The 21,033-nt window shown below is 38.2% G+C and overlaps 1 protein-coding gene across 3 annotated transcripts in view; it reads right to left on the bottom strand.

The window, feature by feature from the left end:
* Positions 1 to 21,033, bottom strand: part of RELN (reelin) — a 544,299-nt gene that overhangs the window by 461,288 nt on the left and 61,978 nt on the right. For all 3 annotated transcript variants that reach the window (XM_005679214.3, XM_013963255.2, XM_018047261.1), the window contains exon 2: positions 10,521 to 10,631. In XM_005679214.3, the coding sequence (XP_005679271.3) occupies positions 10,521 to 10,631 (111 nt within the window). The remainder of the gene's footprint in view (positions 1 to 10,520; positions 10,632 to 21,033) is intronic.

Below are 21,033 nucleotides of genomic sequence, written 5' to 3'. Positions count from 1 at the left end.
CACCATTTTTTTGTCATTATTTTCTGAAAGATCTAAGGAATAAAATAAGAAATACATTGTATCATTTCACTGTATGATCATTACATGTATCATTACATGTACCATTACATTGATACATACATGTATCATTACAATGATCATTACATGTATCATTACACTGACTTGCCCCTATGATATGAAGATGAACTGAACAATCTCTTGACAATGTTTCTACTCTCTTGATTCTACAGAAGGCCCTTAATCAATCACTCTCCTATCTGAAGGCACTCGTGTCTGCTACCTCCAGGAGAGAAAGGAACAAAGTGATGGGCAAAATAATAAATTTTCCAGGATCTCTGACAATAAACTATACACCTGTTCCTACAGTCTCAAGTGTTTGTACAGATGTGTAGAAATATAAATACATATGTAGATTTGGAAATATCCTCAAACTTAAAGACAATAATACTTTCTCTCTCTTGTCCATACCTGTCCACTTCTGCACATATTAATACATGCATTTTACTAATGTCCATGCTAGTAAAATACCTTATAAAGATTCAAAGATTTTTGTTATTCATTCAATAAATATTTTTTGATCACTGGTTATGTGCCATGAGAGTGAGGCTGACTAGACCATCTCTCATTCTCAAAGAGTTACAAAAGTTTTTAAACAAGTAAATTCAGCAGATTGTTAGAGATATCTGGTGAAGGTCAAAGGGTGGAGACTGAGGAAGGAGCAAAGAGGTCTATGAAGGCAGGGATCACAGAGGAACAGAGAGGAGGGGTCACATGGGCTCAGTAGAGGAGGTGAGTCAGGACAGAGGCCTTAAAAAATGGCAGGATGTCTGCCCAGTGGACAGAGCCAGAAGGAATTCCAAGCACTATAAACAAGGTCGAAAGTAGCTAAGATTTTGGAACAGTGTGTGGGCTGCCATGATTGGTGCATGGATATGTATGTGTAAATGTAGAGGGAGTAGGTGACTGGAAGGGAATAGGAGGAGGCTGGGAAGAAACAAGAATTAGGGACAGATGGGGCTAAGCAGAGAAGGGCTTTTTCAAAGTGAAGTTTATGTTGGCTGTAATAGAAACCAATTCAAGCTGGCTCAGGCTGTTAAGTGGAGTTTAACGAGTGGCTACAGAGCCAGGTTTAGATTATGGCTTTGCAACTCCTTATGTGTCACCCTGGGCAGGTTACCTGCTGTCTCTGTACCTTCGCTTCTTTATCAACAAAATGAGAATAACTATAGTAGGATTTTTGTTCAGATCAAAAGAGTTAATACCCGCAACACATCTGGCACACAGCTAGTGTTTAATAGATGTTAGCTATTTTTAATTGTTTGTTAGAGCCCAAGAATATCTGAGCCTGATGGGAAGAAAGCCTAAAATAAGAGCTTGGAAAGCTCTGACACCTCAGGCAGCATTCCGTCTCTCTCCTTCTCCTATTTCTGCATGATCTTCCTCTGAGCCACTATGGAAAACAGCTGCTCAGAGCTCCCGAAAGTTTATATCTGCCTTGACTGAGCTCATGAAGAGTTGGACTGTGATTGATGAGTCTTAATTCTAAATTCCTATACTAGTAAATTTGATTGACTCATCTTGGCTTTAAAATTGGGAAAGGAGCACCACAAGGCTGTATATTGTCACCTTGCTTATTTAACTTATATGCAGAGTACATCATGCGAAATGCCAGGCTGGATGAAGTACAAGCTGGAATCAAGATTGCCAGGAGAAATATCAACCTCAGATACACAGATGATACCATGCAAATGGCAGAAAGTAAAAAGGAGCTAAAGAACCTCTTGATGATGGTAAAAGAGGAGAACGGAAAAGCTGGCGTGAAACTCAACATTAAAAAAACTAAGGTCATGGCATCTGATCCCATCACTTCATGGCAAATAGAAGTGGGGAAAGTGGAAGCAATGACTGAGTTTATTTTCTTGGGCTCCAAAATCACTGCAGATGGTGACTGCAACCATGAAATTAAAAGACACTTGCTCCTTGGAAGGAAAGCTACAACAAACCTAGAGAGCACATTAAAAAGTAGAGACATCACTTTGCTGACAAAGGTCCATATAGCCAAAGATATGGGTTTTTTTTTTTCAGTAGTCATGTACAGATGTGAGAGCTGGACCATAAAGAAGATTGAGCACCAAAGAACTGATGCTTTCAAATTGTGGTGCTGGAGAAGACTATTGAGAATCCCTCAGATTGCAAGGAGATCAAACCAGTCAATCCTAAAGAAAATCAGTCCTGAATATTCACTGGAAGGACTGATACTGAAGCTGAAGCTCCAATACTTTGGCCACTTAATACAAAAAGCCGATTCATTGGAAAAGACCGTGATGCCGGGAAAGATTGAGAACAAAGGAGAAGGGGGTGGCAGAGGATGAGATGGTTAGATAGCTTCACTGATTCAATGGACATGAATTTCAGCAAATTCCAGGAGATAGTGAAGGACAGGAAAGCCTAGCATGCTGTAGTCTATGAAGCCACAAAGAGTCACACACAAATTAGCAACTAAACAACAACAGCAGCAACAGTTTGGCTTGTGTACCCCATGGTTTAATCTGAGGCCAAAGTGACAGGGTAAAAACAATGCCATAGTAACCTATCTCCCTAGAATGGCATGAAGAAAGGCAAAGGAGTCATTCATCTTGATTTCCAACCATTTTCAGGTCTGAACCATAGAGAAAGCTAAGTGCATGTGTATCTTCAGAGCTTTTACAGCTGTTGATGAATTACTTAAGGAATTTGGTGGTCTTTTGCCTTATTTCCTCCTTAAACATTTCCAATTTGCACAGCCCTAACTCCTTTCAAGAACCTGCAAACAACCAATTGTGGTATATCACTATAGAAATGTAGTATATCCATACAATAGAATTATGACTTACAAAAAGGAATGAAGATACATGCTACAACATAAATGAACCTTGAAAATATCAAGCTAAGTTAAAGAAGCCAGATACAAAGCCATATATCATACTTGAAATGTTTAAAATAGGCACATCTACAGGGACAGAAGGCTGAGCACTGAAGAATTGATGCTTTTGAATTGTGGTGCTGGAGAAGACTCTTGAGAGTCCTTTGGACAGCAAGGAGATCAAACCAGTCCATCCTAAAGGAAATCAACTCTGAATATTCATTAGAAGGACTAATGCTGTAGCTGAAGCTCCAATCCTTTGGCCACCTGATGCGAAGAGCTGACTCACTGGAAAAGACTCTAATGCTGGGAAAGCTTGAGGGCAAGAGGAGAACGGGGTGACAGAGGATGCAATGGTTGGATGGCATCAGTGACTCAATGGACACAAGTTTGAGCATACTCGGGGAGGTCATGATGGAGAGGGAACACTGGCATGCTGCAATCCACAGGTTCACAAAGAATCAGACACAATTTAGCAACTGAATAACAACAAACAACAACAGAGAGACAGAAAGGAGATTAGTGGCTGTCAGGGACAGAGGAGAGGAAAGAATGGTGAGTGAGTACTAATGGGGGTAGGATTTCTTTTGCAGCTGATGAAATATTCTGCCATCAGATATAGGTGTTAGTTGCACAACCTTGTGAATATACTAGAAATCATTGAAAAGTAAACGTCAAATGGTAAATTTATAGTATGTGAATTACATTTTTTAAAAAGTATCTGAGACTGGGTATGACGTCAGAACATCTGGTTTTAGTCTTCATACACACAATCTCTCATTCAGAGCCACCACTTGCCCTTCCTACATGAGGGCAGGGGCTGAGGCAGGTTCCACCCAAGGTACATCTCAGATCTAAGTTCTATGGGTAAGAAACTGGGTTCATTCCCACTTCAAATTAAAGTCAACCTCCCTCTTTCAATCTTCTACCACTTGAACTGTCTTCTCATTCTGTTTCTTATTTCAAAGAAAGAATTTCTGATTATTTTTCAAAAAATACCTATTTTGAGCATATATACAATACATGGCAGTTGAATGGAAAATCTCACTTAACACACCCAACAACTTTGTAAACTGGCCTTTCCTATCAACCTCGTTTTACAAATGCAGACACTGAAGCTCGGGGGAGGAAAGGACATGGTCCAAGGCAGCAAGAAGCAGAGCCAGGCATGGAGCCAGAGCTGCCTAACTCCAGAGGTCACATCATGACCCCTGCACTGAGCTGCTTTTCTCCACTAACTCTTCCCCTTGACCCAAATCTCATGCTCCTCAACATTTTCTCTAGCAATTTGTCAACTGATTAATTCAACAGTTATATTCATCATGCCCATTACTCTTGTAAGTGATTTTCTGTAGTGATTTATGAATTGGGAAATAACCCTAAATTCTTTGTCATATGTCAAATGTGAATCATATAATAGTATTTCTTAATGAAGGTAATGCTGGCATACCCTAATGGGAAAAATAAAGAACAAACTTAGGCTAATATCCCATAAAGAGGAAAGATGAATGGCAACTTCATCTCTTGTCAACTATGTTCCTTGTACCACTTACTACAGTGGTGGTGGTGGTGGTGGTTTAGTTGTTAAGTCACATACGGCTCTTGTGACCCCATGGATTATAACCCACAAGGCTCCTCTGTCCCTGGGATTTCCCAGAGGCAAGAATACTGGAGTGGGTCTCCATTTCCTTCTCCGGGAGATCTTCCCAACCCAGGGATCAAACCCATGTCTTTGCATTGCAGGTGGATTCTTTACGGACTGAGTCACCAAGACTACAGTAATTTGTTTAATTAAACTAAAGTCTTCTTGTCAATTATATTATAGTTCATTTATCATTCCCCAAAAAGGTCATGCTTCCAGTCCCTCAATGTGTTTAAAATTTCTTAAGTATGTTACAAAATATTTCTCTGTAAAGGACAGAAAAAATAAATTTAACAAGATCATCTGAGTAGTTAAACTTGACTGCAGCTAGTAAACAAATATCACAATATATGACACTACTTAATGAAGTTGTTAGTGGCTGCCCCTTCTTTACAGATACCACAGCCTAAATATTTGCATGTATTCATAACACGTGTGTGTCTCAAACTCACACAGATATGATATCCAAAACTGAACTGTAGCTAATGTTCAGGGATGCAGAGGTCTTGGTCATAATTACAAATTTGCAAAAAGTTCTACTTAGTTTTGATGGGAAGGATAACCAAAAATTAGCTCAAATAGACCTTATATTTTTATTCTTACTGACAATGAAACAAAGCAGTAACAAAAACTTGTGTTTTGGAAATGAAAGATACGATCTACATCTAGTGGTAAAGTACACATTTTTATTAAGTGGTGACTAATATAAGATCTATTAAAACTTGAAGTCTTAAAATATTTATTTTGTTTTGTAGATCTATCCCTATTCATCTAGAGTGCCATATCTCTCTGGGAATAAAATCATTAAGTTCTAAAGTTCTAATACCATGCTTTAAAGATAATATTGAAAATATTAAATTTTTATGGTACTTGCTTAATCTCTATTAGAACATGATATGATTGACTGAATCCAAGAACACATATTGGATCTGAGCACTACATTTTCTCCCCAAACTTATATTTCATCAAATCTTATCATTCTAGAATGGGTCTTACTGAAAAATAAATTAAAAGCATAGGAAATTATAAAAGCTTAAGTGAAAAACCGCTAAGATGGCTGATGTATTAGCTGAGCAAAATTATCTAGGAATTACAAAGCAATTTATGCAGGGTCTAACAAAAGTTTAATTTATGCAGGGTCTAACAATTTGAAGTGTGGCTGCTACTCATCAGAACTGCAAACCTGATTCTCAGGTTTTAGAAAGCCAGAACATCAAAAACTAAGCAATATGCTTTTAGAGCCAGAATACTAAGTATTGAGTAAAATGAATTTCAGTGTCTGGACAAGGAACAATTTTGTATGAAAGGATATTCAAATAGCCTTTCATTGAGCAACCACAATGAGCCTTGAAGATTTACATGATTGAGCTGGAATTCAGTGCCAAAGACAAGAGGGAAGCATTTTTTTCTGGGATACACAAAGAGATATCCATAATTAAACATTAGTCCTCCCTAGGGCAGCATGTTTTCTTATATTGACAAGCAAAATGAGGTATTTCAAATCATGCGTTACTGGCATACAGTCAGCTTTTGTGTAGCTATTGTTTTCATGCATTTCTGGCCATTAGGCATTTGTCTATTTTTGGTCAGTGAGACATACATTTTAAAGAAGTCTGGTTTTACACAGAAGCATATGCAGTTATGCTAGAGGGATTACATTTATACAACAATATCTTAAGAGTAATTATGGCCTTATTTTGGCTGGTCATACACACATATTATATTCAAAAGAGAGTGACTATAACTTTAGTGTAATCAGTACAACTAAAATTAACTATAAGCGGAAAAAAGGGCTTCTCAGGTGGCTCAGTGGTTAAGAGTCCACCTGCTAATACAGGAGACGCAGGCTCGATCCCTGGATCAGGAAGATCCCCTGGAGAAGGAAATGACAACCCACTCCAGCATCCCTGCCTGAAAAATCCCATGGACAGAGGAGCCTGGTGGGCTGTAATCCATGGAGGTCACAAAGAGTTGGACACAAAGAGTTGAGCACACACATGCATACACACACATTTAACTAGTTGTGATAAGCAAGGCAAAGTAAAACATGTAGCTGGGCCTAGAAAAGTACTTCTGGACTTTTTTCCCCACTTATGTGCATATGTGCTCAGTCACTCAGTCATGTATTGGCAGGCGGTTCTTTACCAGCTAAGCTTATCACACATTAATTCCACAATATATTGGAAAAATGCAAATAACTCATAACTGCTTAAAATTTCATCAGTTAAAAGTGTTAGTCACTGTCCATGGAATTCTCCAGGCAAGAATACTGCAGTGGGTTGCCATTCCCTTCTCCAGGAGATCTTCCCAACCTAGGGATCAAACCTGCGTCTCTTGCACTGCAGGTGGTTTCTTTACTGACTGAGCCACCTTAAGTCAGAGCCTAATGATAGATTATGTATTCAATAATTCTTTTGTTCTAGATCAAAGACTGCCACATTATTTCAGTCTGATTCCTATAGCTACAAAACTATTTAAAAAGCAGCAATTCTGTTACATTTTACCTTCTATAAGACTGTCCTTTTATTTTATCTGTACCCTACTCAAATCTTTTCCATTCTATTTAAATTATAAACACTATATCACACTTAAGTACCAAAAATTTAATGTGCTTTTGTTTCCAAAATGATTGTTTATCTAAAAAGACATTTAATCTTCTGTTTTCTATTATATTATTTATAAAGATTAACTGCTTAATAATTTTCAAGTTATTTTATTAAATTTTGTTTTTAAGGTAACTTACCACTATCACATAAACACAAAAAAAATTATTTGGATATTACTGGAACTTAAAAAAAGATCTCAATTACCTATCCATCCACATTAAAATCATGTCCTATAAAAACACCAAGTGACCAGTGGGAGACCTGAGCATTTGATTATGGTCAAACTAGCATCAATAGACTTCAAGTTCAGAAGTCTCTTCAGCCTCTATATCTTAGGGCTGGAGGTCATAGGAAGACTACGTGCCACTTAGCCAAACCAAAATACATTTTAATTCAAGAGAAACTGCCTTTTTACAAGCTTTCAAAGTCACCATGGAAAATATCTTAAGGCCAAGGTGTCTTTAAATCATTTCTAACAATTTTCAATTCTTAGTTTTTCCTTTGGCTTACTAGCTAAAATCTGAGGCATATGATACATGCATTGTATATATTCTTTCAGTATATGTTTACAATATACTTATAAATGATACTTAATGACCCTTCTCATTTCAAGCCTCCATCTTGGCAAATGATGGTTACTTCATTCAGCAAAGTTCTCTCAAATCATCTGGAGCTATAATCCTCAAATTAATTCCACGTGAGAACTGTTTCTCTGTGTGTATGCTTCTTCCCCACCCCACCCTGGTCTAGCCAAAGGAAGTACATAAAAGTCCTAGACTGAGAAGAGCAGCCGCTTCAGGTATCAAGATTTATAACTGACAGGGAAGCCTGGCATGCTGCAGTCCATAGGGTTGCAAAAAGTTGGACACAACTGAGTGACTGAACAACAAGTTTTACTAAATATTTTCTATGTGGTGAGGGCTTTATCACCTCCTTTCATCATTGCCAACTGCTCAACACCTTATGAAGCAGGTGCCATTGTCATCAGCATTTCATAGATGAGGAAATTAAGCTTAGTAAGCAACGAGGCTGAGGCACATGACTAATGAAGGCCGGGGTTTGGATCTGTGAGCAGGTCTGCCTGACTGCACGGTGCCCATTCTTACCCCACCCACATCCCCCACATATGCTCCTTTTGGTCCAGGCTTGGCTGATATCAGTGTGCACCTGGACTCTTTCCCTGCCCTGTCACATCAGACCTTTAACCACTGAACAGTCTCTTTGCATCCACTCCTGGACCTGACAGTTTGTTCTCCATGCTGACAACAGAGTGATCCCTTTAAAAGGAAAGTCTGTTCAAGTCACTCCTCAGCTGAGACCCTCAAAGCATTCTCTGCTCCTGAATGCTCTGGCTCTGGTCTCCTATCCAGCCTTATCTCTTTCCCTCTTGGTTCCAGGTCAGTCACTCCAAGGTTTTCTTTTCATTCCTAAAACACAGCCAGCCTCTTCCCACCCTGAGGCCTTTGCATCTATTGTTCTCTCCTTCAGGCGTGCTGTGCCCCACCTTCCACAGGGAGCTAAACTCCCTCTCATTCTTCACATCTCAGCTCAATATGACTTCCCCAGGAAAGCTTTTCCTAACTATATGCCATTTTACTCCAGTTTAGATTTCATTTCTCTGTCACACCCTTTCCCAGCACTCAGTACATTTCCTAGCTAGCCCATAACAAGATTTACTATTACATAGTTATATGGTCATTTAAATAATGTCTCTCCCATTTAATTAATGTAGATGAGTGGTTCTCAAAATTTAGTAGGTATCAAAATCACCTTAAGTGCTTATTAAAAAACTGAACACTGTCTCACCGCCCACAGTATCTAATTCACTGAGTCTGGAGTAAGGCCAGGAACTCTCTAGTTACAAGTTCCCAGGGATGCTGAAGGTGCGGACCCTGGACTGATCCAGTACAGTGGTTCTCAACCCTGGATAAACAGTATAACCACCTGGGAGCCAAAGCCAAGCCCTGTTCTCAGAGGTTCTGATTCAACTGGGGAAGGCAGAACCCAGGACATCTTACCCCAAATACGGCATATTTTTCCTAAAACTGTTTTTTACCTAAAATTTAAATTTAGCCAGTATCCTGTACATTTTTATTTGTTAAATCTGGTGACCCTACTTGAAAATCCTACATAACATAACACATAGTATAGCATATATTTAGGTACACGTATTATATATATATATGATTATAACTGACCTCTCACTTCTACAGAGCACAGTAAGAGTGGGAATAAAAAAAGTGGAATTTTTAGACAAGAGAATTTTATTTTTTCTGAAAGATTAGACCCTAAAAGTTGTAACCAACAGATTATAAAAGCTTATCTGGGTTTAAAAATAGGGCAAATTCTCAATGTCAGATAATTTTAACAAGATGATTAAATGACTTCTTTACCCTAGATTAAATGGTTTTTTTACCCTGAGGCTGCGAACCTCATCTTAGGTCAGCAGGGTACCACTGAAGTCTCAACATTATTACTCTGACATCAAGCAGTAATGCATCTGGGCAGAGCTCTGCTGGGACTCACCATAGAAGGGATGCTCCTTCATATATCAAAAATGGGTAAAATTTATTTATTTAATAAATACCCTAGGAAAAATAAAACATTGAACACATGGCTGCCTTCAATAAAGAAATTCTTTCTCACATTAATGGAGGAAATCTCACACAGTTTTCTAATCTCAGAGTAGGATCAAAGACTTCATGTCTTACATAAATTGATACAGTAAATTTGCATTTTTGATGCTGTAAACGGTCTACTGAATTCCAGATTGGCATGTTAATCAAGTTATGGGTAAACTACAGATTTCCAAATCTAGAACCCTCGGTGATCAGTGACCATCACATAGCCTTCTGCCTCCACTTAAGTAAATTTCCAGGTCTCTGGGTTAAGGACAAAGACTCCATGTAAGTATTTTAAATATTAAATCACATTATTTTATGAATACTCAGAGAATGCAATGATTTCAACAATTATTGCTATCTTTCACTGTGTATGATGCTTACTTGCCAAACAATATGACACTTTTCACCTACTCCAAGATTTTAAGAACTGTTTATAAAAACAGGTTACTGAATAAATGCATAGGCATCAGAATTAATTCCAATTCCATCAACCTAAATGACAGAACAGAGGAATCCACTCAAATCCCACAGGACCAAGTATAATAGCAGCAGTACACAGAGAGAGGAATAGAATGGCCATCACACCACACTCATGGTTGGTTGCATATTTATGACTTACTTCAACTCACTTAACTTTAAGCAAACATACAAAAATCACTTCAGATTATTTTCTCTGAAATAATAAATGTCAAATACTTTTAGATATTTCAAAAATAAGACCTATAACTGTGTAAAATATAGCTTACCAAACCCAAATGCATTAGACCCTCCAATGCTCTGTGAAGCCTGAACACTGGTAGACGTGTACAGTCCAGTCACCAGCAAGCCGTCAAAGAAGGTGCTTGTCGAAATTGTCACTGAAACACAGAGGAAAAAAAGAAACCTCAATTAATACAGTCAGAATAATGAGATACATTTCTGAAGTGTTAGACACTGTCAAAACAGTCTCTACTCATTATTAACAAATTATTTTTATACTATCCCTACTTAGTATTTCCTTAATATCAGAAATTACATAGAACAAAAAGAAACTCAGAACTCCAATGTCTGTAATCGCTTGTCCTAAATTTAGCGCATCAGCCCCACCTTTCCGCATTCATTTACACTTTCCCTAGCTATGTGCAAATTCATCAGAAAATAATGTGGTACTGAATAGTCGGTTTCCCACCTTCACCACCACCCCTGACGGCAGTCACAGGCACTGCTGGAGTTTTGGCATTGTGATGAAACACTCTTATTTTTTTAAATATTCCATACTGTGGGAAACAATCTTACATCAGCTGAAAGCAGAACAGTAAGTTGTGCTGCACTTCTTATTGTTAGTCTGTGTTTCATAGATGAAGCCTTTAACAAAAGCAGGCTTATTTGCATGAAGACAGTCAGCCCTTTTCCTTTTGAGAACAAGAAAAGAAGACCACTGCATGGCTCAAGTTTTAGAACAAAGTCTACAAGAGGAGTCCAGATGGTTTCATAACCAGAAAATCAGGATGTTCCTGAGGAAAAAAGGGTTAAATTAACTGTATCTGTACCCTACTTAGGTTTGGCTTCTTAAAATTATATCTTGCTCACCACCCTAAAAGTTGGTCATAATTTCCTCCTTGAAAATAATTTTTTCTCCTGCATTGCCTTTATTATACCAAGATGAAGTCAATTGTAGGAAGCAGCCAAGAGAAGGTATTATTATCGTGGCAGTACACAGTGTAACATGCTTCCTGACAGTAAGGAGAATGACCAGAGTCACATTAACTGGGATGAGAATGTTTAAATTAAACTCCAGGAAATCCAGTGAATAGAGCAAAATGGTTTGAAACATCCATATCATAAAACATACATAAAACACACGTATCAACAGAAGAGCCTGACAACACACTACCCCCAAAATGGCACTAGATGTTGAAGTAAATCGTCGCCACATTCTTTAGTCAGATTTGAGTGCTGGCATGTAAACCACATGAAAACCATTCAGCGGGGCACTGAGATAAATAGTTTATATGCATTATCTCATTTCATTATCAAAACATCTCTGTAGAGGGGGTACTGTTACTATTCCCAGGATACAAGTGAGGAATCTGTGGCATGGAGCAATGAGGAACCTTGCCCAGGACCATCTGATAACATCTATGCTATCATTTGATGCTGTTTATCTGGCTTCTCTCCCATTTTTTTCTCTGCCTCTCTGCCCCCACCCCCCTGCCCAACTGGATCCCACAGTTGCAAACTGGCTGTGGCCAAACTTTTGTTCAGTAACCTCTTTCCCACATTATTCACATGCATTAGGAGTATTTCAAAAGCAAGATGAAAGCTATAGGAGTCAATATCAGTGTTGACTAGAAAGGAAGAAGGCCAAAGGCAGCCAGGAGGTATCCCCCATGGCATGTTGGTTAAAACCTAAGCCAGATAACGGATGAGATCTGAGTCCTGGGCCCTCATATGCTGCTACCTGTTCTTCAGCAAAACCACTTTGCCTCTCAGAATCTAAATTTCCTCATTTATAGAATCACAGCTTAGTTGTCAGCCATCTGTTTTGCTTACCCGATTCCCACAGCTGGTTCTACTGATGCCTTCATCCTTCAGTTTGGTGAGATAAAAAGTTCTTAAACGTCCCCCTCCCATCTAGGAGTTTTAGAATTAAGTCACTTCCTGTTGAGTTGCCTATACTAACCACAGGACTCAACCACTGTTGTCTCAGGTCATCCTTCACAGCCCGTGGAGCCTCAGTGTGGATTCACAGGACCCTGCTTTTACCTACTGCCTCTCACCCACTCCGCTCCAGTCCAGCAAGATGGCACCTATCTGGTGTTAGTGCACAAGCACAGCCACTGCGGATTTCTCTCCATTTCCTTATGCTTTAGTCTGGTTCCTATTCCCAAGATTCTGAAAAATGTAAGGGCTTACGGTTTGGAGATTGAGGCAAAACTAAATTTGAGTCTTACCCTGTCTCTACCTTGTCCCATGTGTGCTCCTGGGGTGAGTCATTGACTGTTGCTGTTCAGTCACTAAGTCATGTCTGACTCTTTGCAACTCCAGGGACTGCAGCGCACCAGGCTTCCCTGTCCTTCACTATCTCCCAGACTTTGCTTAAAGTCATAGATATCCATATACAAAAAGGAATGATAATACTATCAGGTTTACTGTAAAAAGTAAAGGCAAATGTTTATTACCTATCAATGTATCCATATCCTTAACACACTATCATGCACATAGTAATGAATCAATAAAAGTGAGTTACTTTTCCCTGCCCTTTTGTAGACCTGAAAGCCCTGCTTTGCTCTTCCCTTCCTGAGAGCTGGGCTCCTGTACAGACGTCCTGGCATCTCCCTCACTAGATGCCTGGGTGTGCCTAATCACTGGACTGCCCGCATCTGAGTCCTGCTGCCTGCAAGGGTCCTCCATGTACCCTTCCCACCCACTACTTCATTTGCGACCACAGTTCACTCAAGTCTGAACTGTGACTGCAAGTGGGCCCAAGATAAATAACATCCCCAGCTTGTTATTACTTTATCTTCCTTTCCAAAAGATATTCTTCAAGCATCTGTTCATGTTAACTTAGAACAGAAGCTAAACACTCTCAGAGAAGTGGCTAAGACAGAAAAGAACGATGCATGGCAGCTCTCAATCTTTCTTCTACTGCTCTCAATTATTCATTTCTGGCCTCAAACAGCTATGTTCCTCCTGGCAAAACATAAGCCCTGCCATGCCTGCTGTGACAATTGATAAATTCAGTTTATTGATGGCTTGTATATATCTAGGGAAGTTTCAGTCCCTTAGAGACGTGCATTGAGGAAGCTGTCTAGGTGGTCTGTGACTCATGTGATTACTGAGTATGGCCACAGTATATTCTGCCCCTTAGATATCCATCCAGATCGTTAATCCTTGCCAGACCTCCCCTCTTAACCACCACCCAGTGCCTCTTTAGACCTGAGGATGAAGCAAATTCTGATCTTAATTTTTCCACACACCACACAAGAAGCCTATGTTAGATCAGTCCTTTTCTTTACTTAGATTCTTGGGTGCTGAAGCAGCCAGGTCTAGTGAAAACAGTCCATGACTAAGAGAACTGTACTTAATTTCCAGGATCATTAATTTGCTATACTCAGACTGACTAAGCTTTTATCTCTACTTGATTCTATTTCTAGTAGTGATGTAAACATCTATTATTTGGTAACGTTATGCATAGATGGGCTTAAATATGTGAGTTGTTCTTGTTCAGTTAAGGCATGTCCAACTCCTTATGACCTCACAGATTGCAGCATGCCAGGCTCCCCTCTCCTCCACTATCTCCTGGAATTTGCTCAAATTTATGTCCATTGAGTCAGTGATGGTTCCTAACCATCTCATCCTCTGCTGCCCCCTTCCTTGCTAAATATGCAAGACAGCATTTCTAAACATTAAATGACTTAGAAAAAAAAATCATAAGAAAAACACTACTCTTAGAGACTCTTGGCTTTGCATACCATCCATAAGCTGACTACTCTCAAATTTCTATCTCCAGTCCAAACCTCTTTATACATTCCCTCTCTGTATACATATGCACACACACACATACTGCTTAACACTTCTACTCAATACTCTAACTCAGAGGTCTGTGAGACATCTCAACTTCAACAGGACCAAAACCGAAAAGCCACCCCACCCCCCAAAACTGCTTCTCCTGCAGCCTTTCTCAATTCTGCTGATGGCAACGCCATTGTTCCTGCTGCTTAGGCCAAAACTCTCTAAGTAAATTTTGGAACCACCTTCTCCCATACTCTGAATGCAGTCCATCAGTAAATCATGTTGGTTCTGCCTTCAGATCATATCCAGAATCTGACCACTTACCACATTGTTCTGAGCTATCATCATCTCTCCCATTGTTGCATTAGACATTAATCTGGTCTTCCTGGTTCTATCCTTCTCTGTAGTATCTTCCCAGTATAAGAGTCAGAGGAATTCTTTTAAGACATCCAGTCACATCACTCCAGGGCTTAGAACTCTCCAGTGCTCTCAGTCAATGTCTTTATAGTGGCCTACAAGGTCCTATGCGATCTGTCACTGTTCCCTCTCTGTTCTCATCACCTTCTGCTCTCCTCCTGGCTCACCCACTCCAGGTGTGCTAGCCTCCTTGCTGTAATCACATATATCAAGCGTTTGTACTAGCTCTTTTCTCTCTGCCTTGGACTCTCTTTCTCCAGATACTGAAGGGTCACTGGTTTATATAAAAATCATCTGATAACTTAATGGCTTACACAGGTAAACACATTTAAACAATTCAGTCTACCTTATGACCGAGGATGAGATGGCTGGATGGCATCACTGACTCGATGGACGCGAGTCTGAGTGAACTCCGGGAGATGGTGATGGACAGGGAGGCCTGGCGTGATGCAATTCATGGGGTCACAAAGAGTTGGACACGACTGAGCGACTGAACTGAACTGAACTGAACTATGATCTACTTTGGAGAAGGAAATGGCAACCCATTCCAGTATCCTTGCCTGGAAAATCTCATGGACAGAGGAGCCAGGTGGGCTGCAGTCCATGGGGTCGCAAAGAGTTGGACACGACTGAGCGACTAACAGTAACACTACGATCTACTTATTTTCATGGTTTTACAAATGTTCATGGTAAGTTTATAAAATTCTTTTCCAGAAGACTTTTTACCTTGGAGTCGACTTTTTTTATCTTTTAATATTTTCATTAAAAACCGTTGTATGAAGAACTAGCCACTTTAACTATAGAGGAAAAAAAGCAATATAAATAATATAGACTGCAAGTAGAATTTTGAAGTTACCAGTACATTTTAGGGAAAAAATAAAGCAAGTATATTATTACCTATAATCAGAAAGCAGATCACATAATTCCCTTGTTTAATAAACATCTCTAGCTCCCTATCATCCACAGATTAAAATCTTATATTTAGTGTGATTTCAAAGTCCTTCATGTTGTAGCCATAACCAGTCTCTACAGTCAATTTTCGCCATTTTAGCTGCAAATATCCTTTGATCCACTTCCAACTAGGACATGTTCTTAACTAACCTGTTTTCGTGCCTTTCTTTAAAGGGTACCTTCACCAAGAGTTACTTTCCTGGTTTCCTTTTGCTGAAGTTCTATCCATTCGTCAGGGACAGGTTCAAACGATATCTCTCTCATGAAGGCTCTTCTGACCTCCTAGGGAAAGCTCTTCTCTCCTCTCACTGACCCCAGTGAGAGGGGTTTAGTAACATGGAATACTTGAAACAGTCTAACTTCCACAGAGCCTGGCCCAGAGGAAGATGTTTGTTAAATTCAACAGATGTTTGTTAAATTCAACCATGCAATTTCTTTAATCTTATGGCATCATAATGCAACTTAACCATGGAAAGTTAGGTAATTGACCCTATTCCTTAAAAAAGGGAGATAATAATATACGCTTTCAAAATTATTTGGACATTCTGCCTAGAATTTTTTAAGTCTCTGTCCCGTGCTTTTAAATAAATTTTTCTGTTATTGGATTAGCAAAAAAAAAAAAAATTATTTTTTAAGTCTCTGTCCTGTGCTTTTAAATAAATTTTTCTGTTATTGGATTAGCAAAAAAAAAAAAAAAAATCAACCATGCAATATCTGAAAGAAAAATAAACACCTATATGAAAAGATACATGCACCTCAATGTTCATAGGAGCATTATTTACAATTGCCAGGACAGGGAGACAACCTAAATGCCCACTGACAGATGAATGGATACAGAAACTGCTGTATACAATGGAATACTACTCAACCATAAAAAAGAACAAAATGTTGCCATTTGCAGCAACACGGATGGACCTAGAGGGCATTATGCTAAGCAAAGTGAGTCAGAGAAAGATAAATACTGTATGATATCACTTATATGTGTAATCTTCAACAAACCAGAGAATATAACATAAAAGAAACAAACTTATAGACACAGAGAATAAACTGGTGGTTACCAGTGGGAGAGTGACATTACAGGGATGGAGGGCATGGAAGGTAAAAACTACTGTGTGTAAGACAGGCTCAAGAGTGTATTGAACAATACAGGAAATATGGCCTATATTTTGTAATAACTATAAATGGAAAGTAACCTTTAAAAATTATATATACTTTTAAAAATTAAATAGTTTTTAAAAAATCAACATACAGAAACATTTGTTACAGCACCGTGGGTGTGCACTCAGTTGCTTCAGTCTTGTCTGACTCTTTCTGACCCTATGGACTATAGCCCATCAGGCTCCTCTGTCTATGGAATTCTCCAAGCAAAGACACTGCAGTATGTTGCTATGCCTTACTCCAGGAGATCATTCTGACCCAGGGATCAAACCTGTATCTCTTGCATTGCAGGTAGATTCCCTATGCCCTGAGCCACCTGGGAAGCCCTTGTTACAACAAAAAGTAACATAAAAATAAAATATAACTGAGAATATAGTATAGCCAATGTAACTAAAATTGTGAAATCTCTATCTCTTCTACAGAAAAAAAGGACCAGTGCTATTCATTCAGGAATATGAAAGTAGAAGTTTCTCCTGAGAGGAAACAAAAATAAAAATTAATGCAGTATTTTTATTGTAGTACTCAAAAAAATCAGAAATATCTAGAAATTTCTGGTTGAATTTTATATTTAACCATAAAAGTGGTTATTTTTCATATATATACACACACACATATATATACATATATATATATACTTTGTGTGTGCATATGTCTGTATATATACATATTTTATGTACATACCAAATTAATCTTCTCATAATTTTGTCACTAAGACACTCTTATCCTCACTCTGAGGCTACTCTGCCATTTCCTCAAATGAAAAATAAGAAAGGATCAAAAGGCTGAGGAGGTTGTACATCTCTCTCTCACATCTGTGTTAAATTGGCAATGAGCTTAGCACTGGGAGTCTATGAATATGGATTGCCGGGTTGTGACAGCTGAATGAAAACATGATGTAGTGACACAATTCAATTCTTATCAGTGGCTCAAAGAGACCCTCTGTCTTAAAATGACTAATTACAGAGTCAGTTATTATCTATTATAGTGTCTATTAACTGTTTCCAATAAGACCCTAATACCATTCTTGCAGAAAATCACTGCAAGATGAAAGTCTGGAAGAAAATAAATTTAGACATTTAATGCTGTTTGCATTTCATCCTAAAGCTTCTGGCTTACAAATGCTCTATGGGCCATTAAATTTTGATCACTTCAAGCATATTCCATTACTACTTCATACAAAAGACCTTTAATATGTGCAGAAAAGAAACATATTTTATAATATTTGAAATGATGTTTCCTTTTCTTCCAAGATGACAAACATCAGAGGACAGAAAATGGCAAAAATCTTGAAATTAAGTCTTAGTGATGATGCACCTATTGCAAAAAGCTTCCATTTCTTATTTTTATATATTTTGAAAATGAAAAGCACCAGAACTAATACTGTCAATATTAAAAAAAAATGCTGCTGCATTTTGCCTTATGAACAGAAACTCATTTGCCTTTGAATACAGAACAGATTAAATAGCCTGAGGAACAAACATATTACTGTGAAAATGAAACCAACTCAGTTTATTTGCCACAAAATTTCATCAACATGATGTGTTCAACTACTGATTCTTCCTTAAAGTGCCACTAGCCCTGAGTACCAAATAGAGACTATCTAAAAATACATTATAATCTACATTCAAAGTCTATAAAACATGATCCTCAAACTACTTTTCATTACATATATTAATTCCATTATGACATGGTTTTATGTGGTTTTCAAATATTAAGCCAGCCATTTCAATAACAACATCCCCAAACCAAAAAAAAAAAATAAAAAATCCCACTGACATGTAAAAGAAATGACTGGAGGTCAAGATTCACTGAGATAGAAGGAATGAATCCATAGCAATGAACTGGACACAGAAATCTTATAACGAGACCAGGAACAAATAGACTCCAGTTAACCTTGTGAGAGGTACAGGGAGCTCACTCATGCCTTACCTATTTACTCTAACTGCTACTCAAAGCAGGCACAAGAGGAAGGCTATGGCTGTCCACCAGTGTCAGTCTCTAGACAGGCACTGCTAAATGAACCTCACTCACTCTTTCCTGCTTCTGTAAGTCTCTATTAAATGGCTGACCTAGAACATCTCTAACAGCATTTTACCCTCAAATGTAATTGTCATCTCCATCCCTCCTCCTCCTCTTCATCATCATCATGATCATCACAGCTAAACAATATTTGACCACTATATGCCAGGTACTGTGGTAAGTCTTATAAGAATATTTAATCATTTAAATATCCCTATGAAATAAGTACTATAAATACACGCTTTCATCCATGAGAATGCTGAAACAAAGAGGTGAGGGAGGGCTGAGAAACATAGTTTACATGGCATGGAAAAGGTGACTGTAAGAAATGGAAGCCCTGCTCCTCGTCCCAAATGCACTTCATTCATCTCCTGGAAGACCTGAGAGGGTAGAAGGGGCTTGACCTTCTTGCGGAAGGCAGTGGCACAGTGGTACTCTTTCTGGCATCTGCCCAGCATTTAACCTGATGTCTGCTGCACCAATTATCACAGCCCTTTTTAAAGAAAAGATCATTATTATTATTACTTCTCTTTTTCATTTTAAAATGGCTTTGTACTTTTGGCTATGTACTTTTGTTCCTTGGGGACAAAGAAGGCAGAAAAAATGGCCTCCAGGAAGGACTAAATGCAGGGTGATGGAGGACTAAGTTGAAGACCACAATAATAAGGTCAGAGAGCCCTGATCAGCCCACCTCCTAAAACAGAGGGAGCATAACCCGGCAAACGCCCTCCCACCTTTGTTTCCATCTGAAAGGAGGGCGAAAACTGAGTGTGATCTGGGCATTATGACAGGTGCAGGGAACCTATTACATGCAAAATTTAATGATGTATTAAAACATTTTTGAGGGTTTGTAAGAATGTTCTTTGCTGGCTGGAAGAGGAATCCAGCATCTCCGTGGAAGTCTATTATGATCTATTTATATTACAGATTCACAGAATCAGATGAGCCACAAGGAGTCTCTAAGTCTTATCTTTCCGGCACCACCACTAATAAAAGGAGAGCCACTGAGGTTTTTCCCTCTTTTAAATTCTTCCTAGGAGATAAAATAGATGCAGTCAAATGTGTTTGTGAACTCATTATTTTTAAAATTAAGCCCTTTGGAAGTAACTTTAAACATCAGTGTTAATGTAAATCTTTTGTTTCTCTGTCCTTCAACATTCCCTTTCCTTTATGCCCCAGGGTTGTCTCTTTCTTTCCTTTTCTCTCTCTAACCAGCATTTCTGAAAACACTAACAACTGGGATAAAATCTCACATATCTTATTTAGGTGAAACCCTTCCTGAGACTTGAAGACCTAGGTTCAGAAAAAGCACCTGAGGTGAGGTCCTGAACAATATTTTTGAAACTGCCTTAAGATTGTTCAGTTTATGCTAAACACAAATTCTTTACTAGTGACCTTGAATATAAAGGAGAAAAATAGGGTTTTACAATGATTTACCCTACTTTTTAGTCCCAAGTGAAGTTAAAGCAGTAATGATTTTTTCCTGTCATCCACTTTTGGCTTTCGTAACGTGATTCTGAAGTTTCAATAAATCCTACAAATAATGATAAAATTGTTTAGTTTCTAAACCCCAAAATACTTATTTTCTTTATAAATAGCACTTTATTATAATTGAGAGAACTCTTGCCATGAATTACTGGTATTTGTGATTTATCTCTGCCCTTATTTTTCATGTGTTACTTTTATATGAGGTCAGATGATATTCATACATGAAAATTTCATATTGTTGGCCCTGCACTCAATAAATTATTAAAGTGATGTGAATAAGAATGTGGTGTTCACATTTTCAGCAATTTTTACCCTTTTGTTCTTTATTTTTTTAAATGAAAGACTACCTTGTCTATAACTCATCATAACTTTTTAAAATTTAAGCAAAAATTAGCTTTAAAAGAAAGCATTTTGGGGGAATTGTTAACTCTAACCTTTTCAAAGAAATTCTAAGAATGTTTCCTTTAACATATGGATGTTAATTAAGGTTTTCTAGGGGAAAAAATAAGCCTAGTAATCTTATAAGCACATATACAGGTAAATATGTTATAGTAAAATGCACAGATGCCTAGGGAATAAGTACACATGTAATTTTTTTCCAGAATAATCAGATGTTTAAAGAATTTACACAATTAAAAGGGCCTGCAGTTATTTTGTTTTTATTACTCTATCTTGGATATTTTTTAACATGAAGCGCCCCCACAATTCCTCCAAAATGTGGTTTTGACTAGT

The sequence above is a fragment of the Capra hircus genome, chromosome 4 (genome assembly GCF_001704415.2).
Source record: "Capra hircus breed San Clemente chromosome 4, ASM170441v1, whole genome shotgun sequence".
Taxonomy (NCBI): domain Eukaryota; kingdom Metazoa; phylum Chordata; class Mammalia; order Artiodactyla; family Bovidae; genus Capra; species Capra hircus.
Note: the sequence above shows the minus strand (reverse complement) of the source record. Positions and strands in the feature narration are given on the sequence as shown.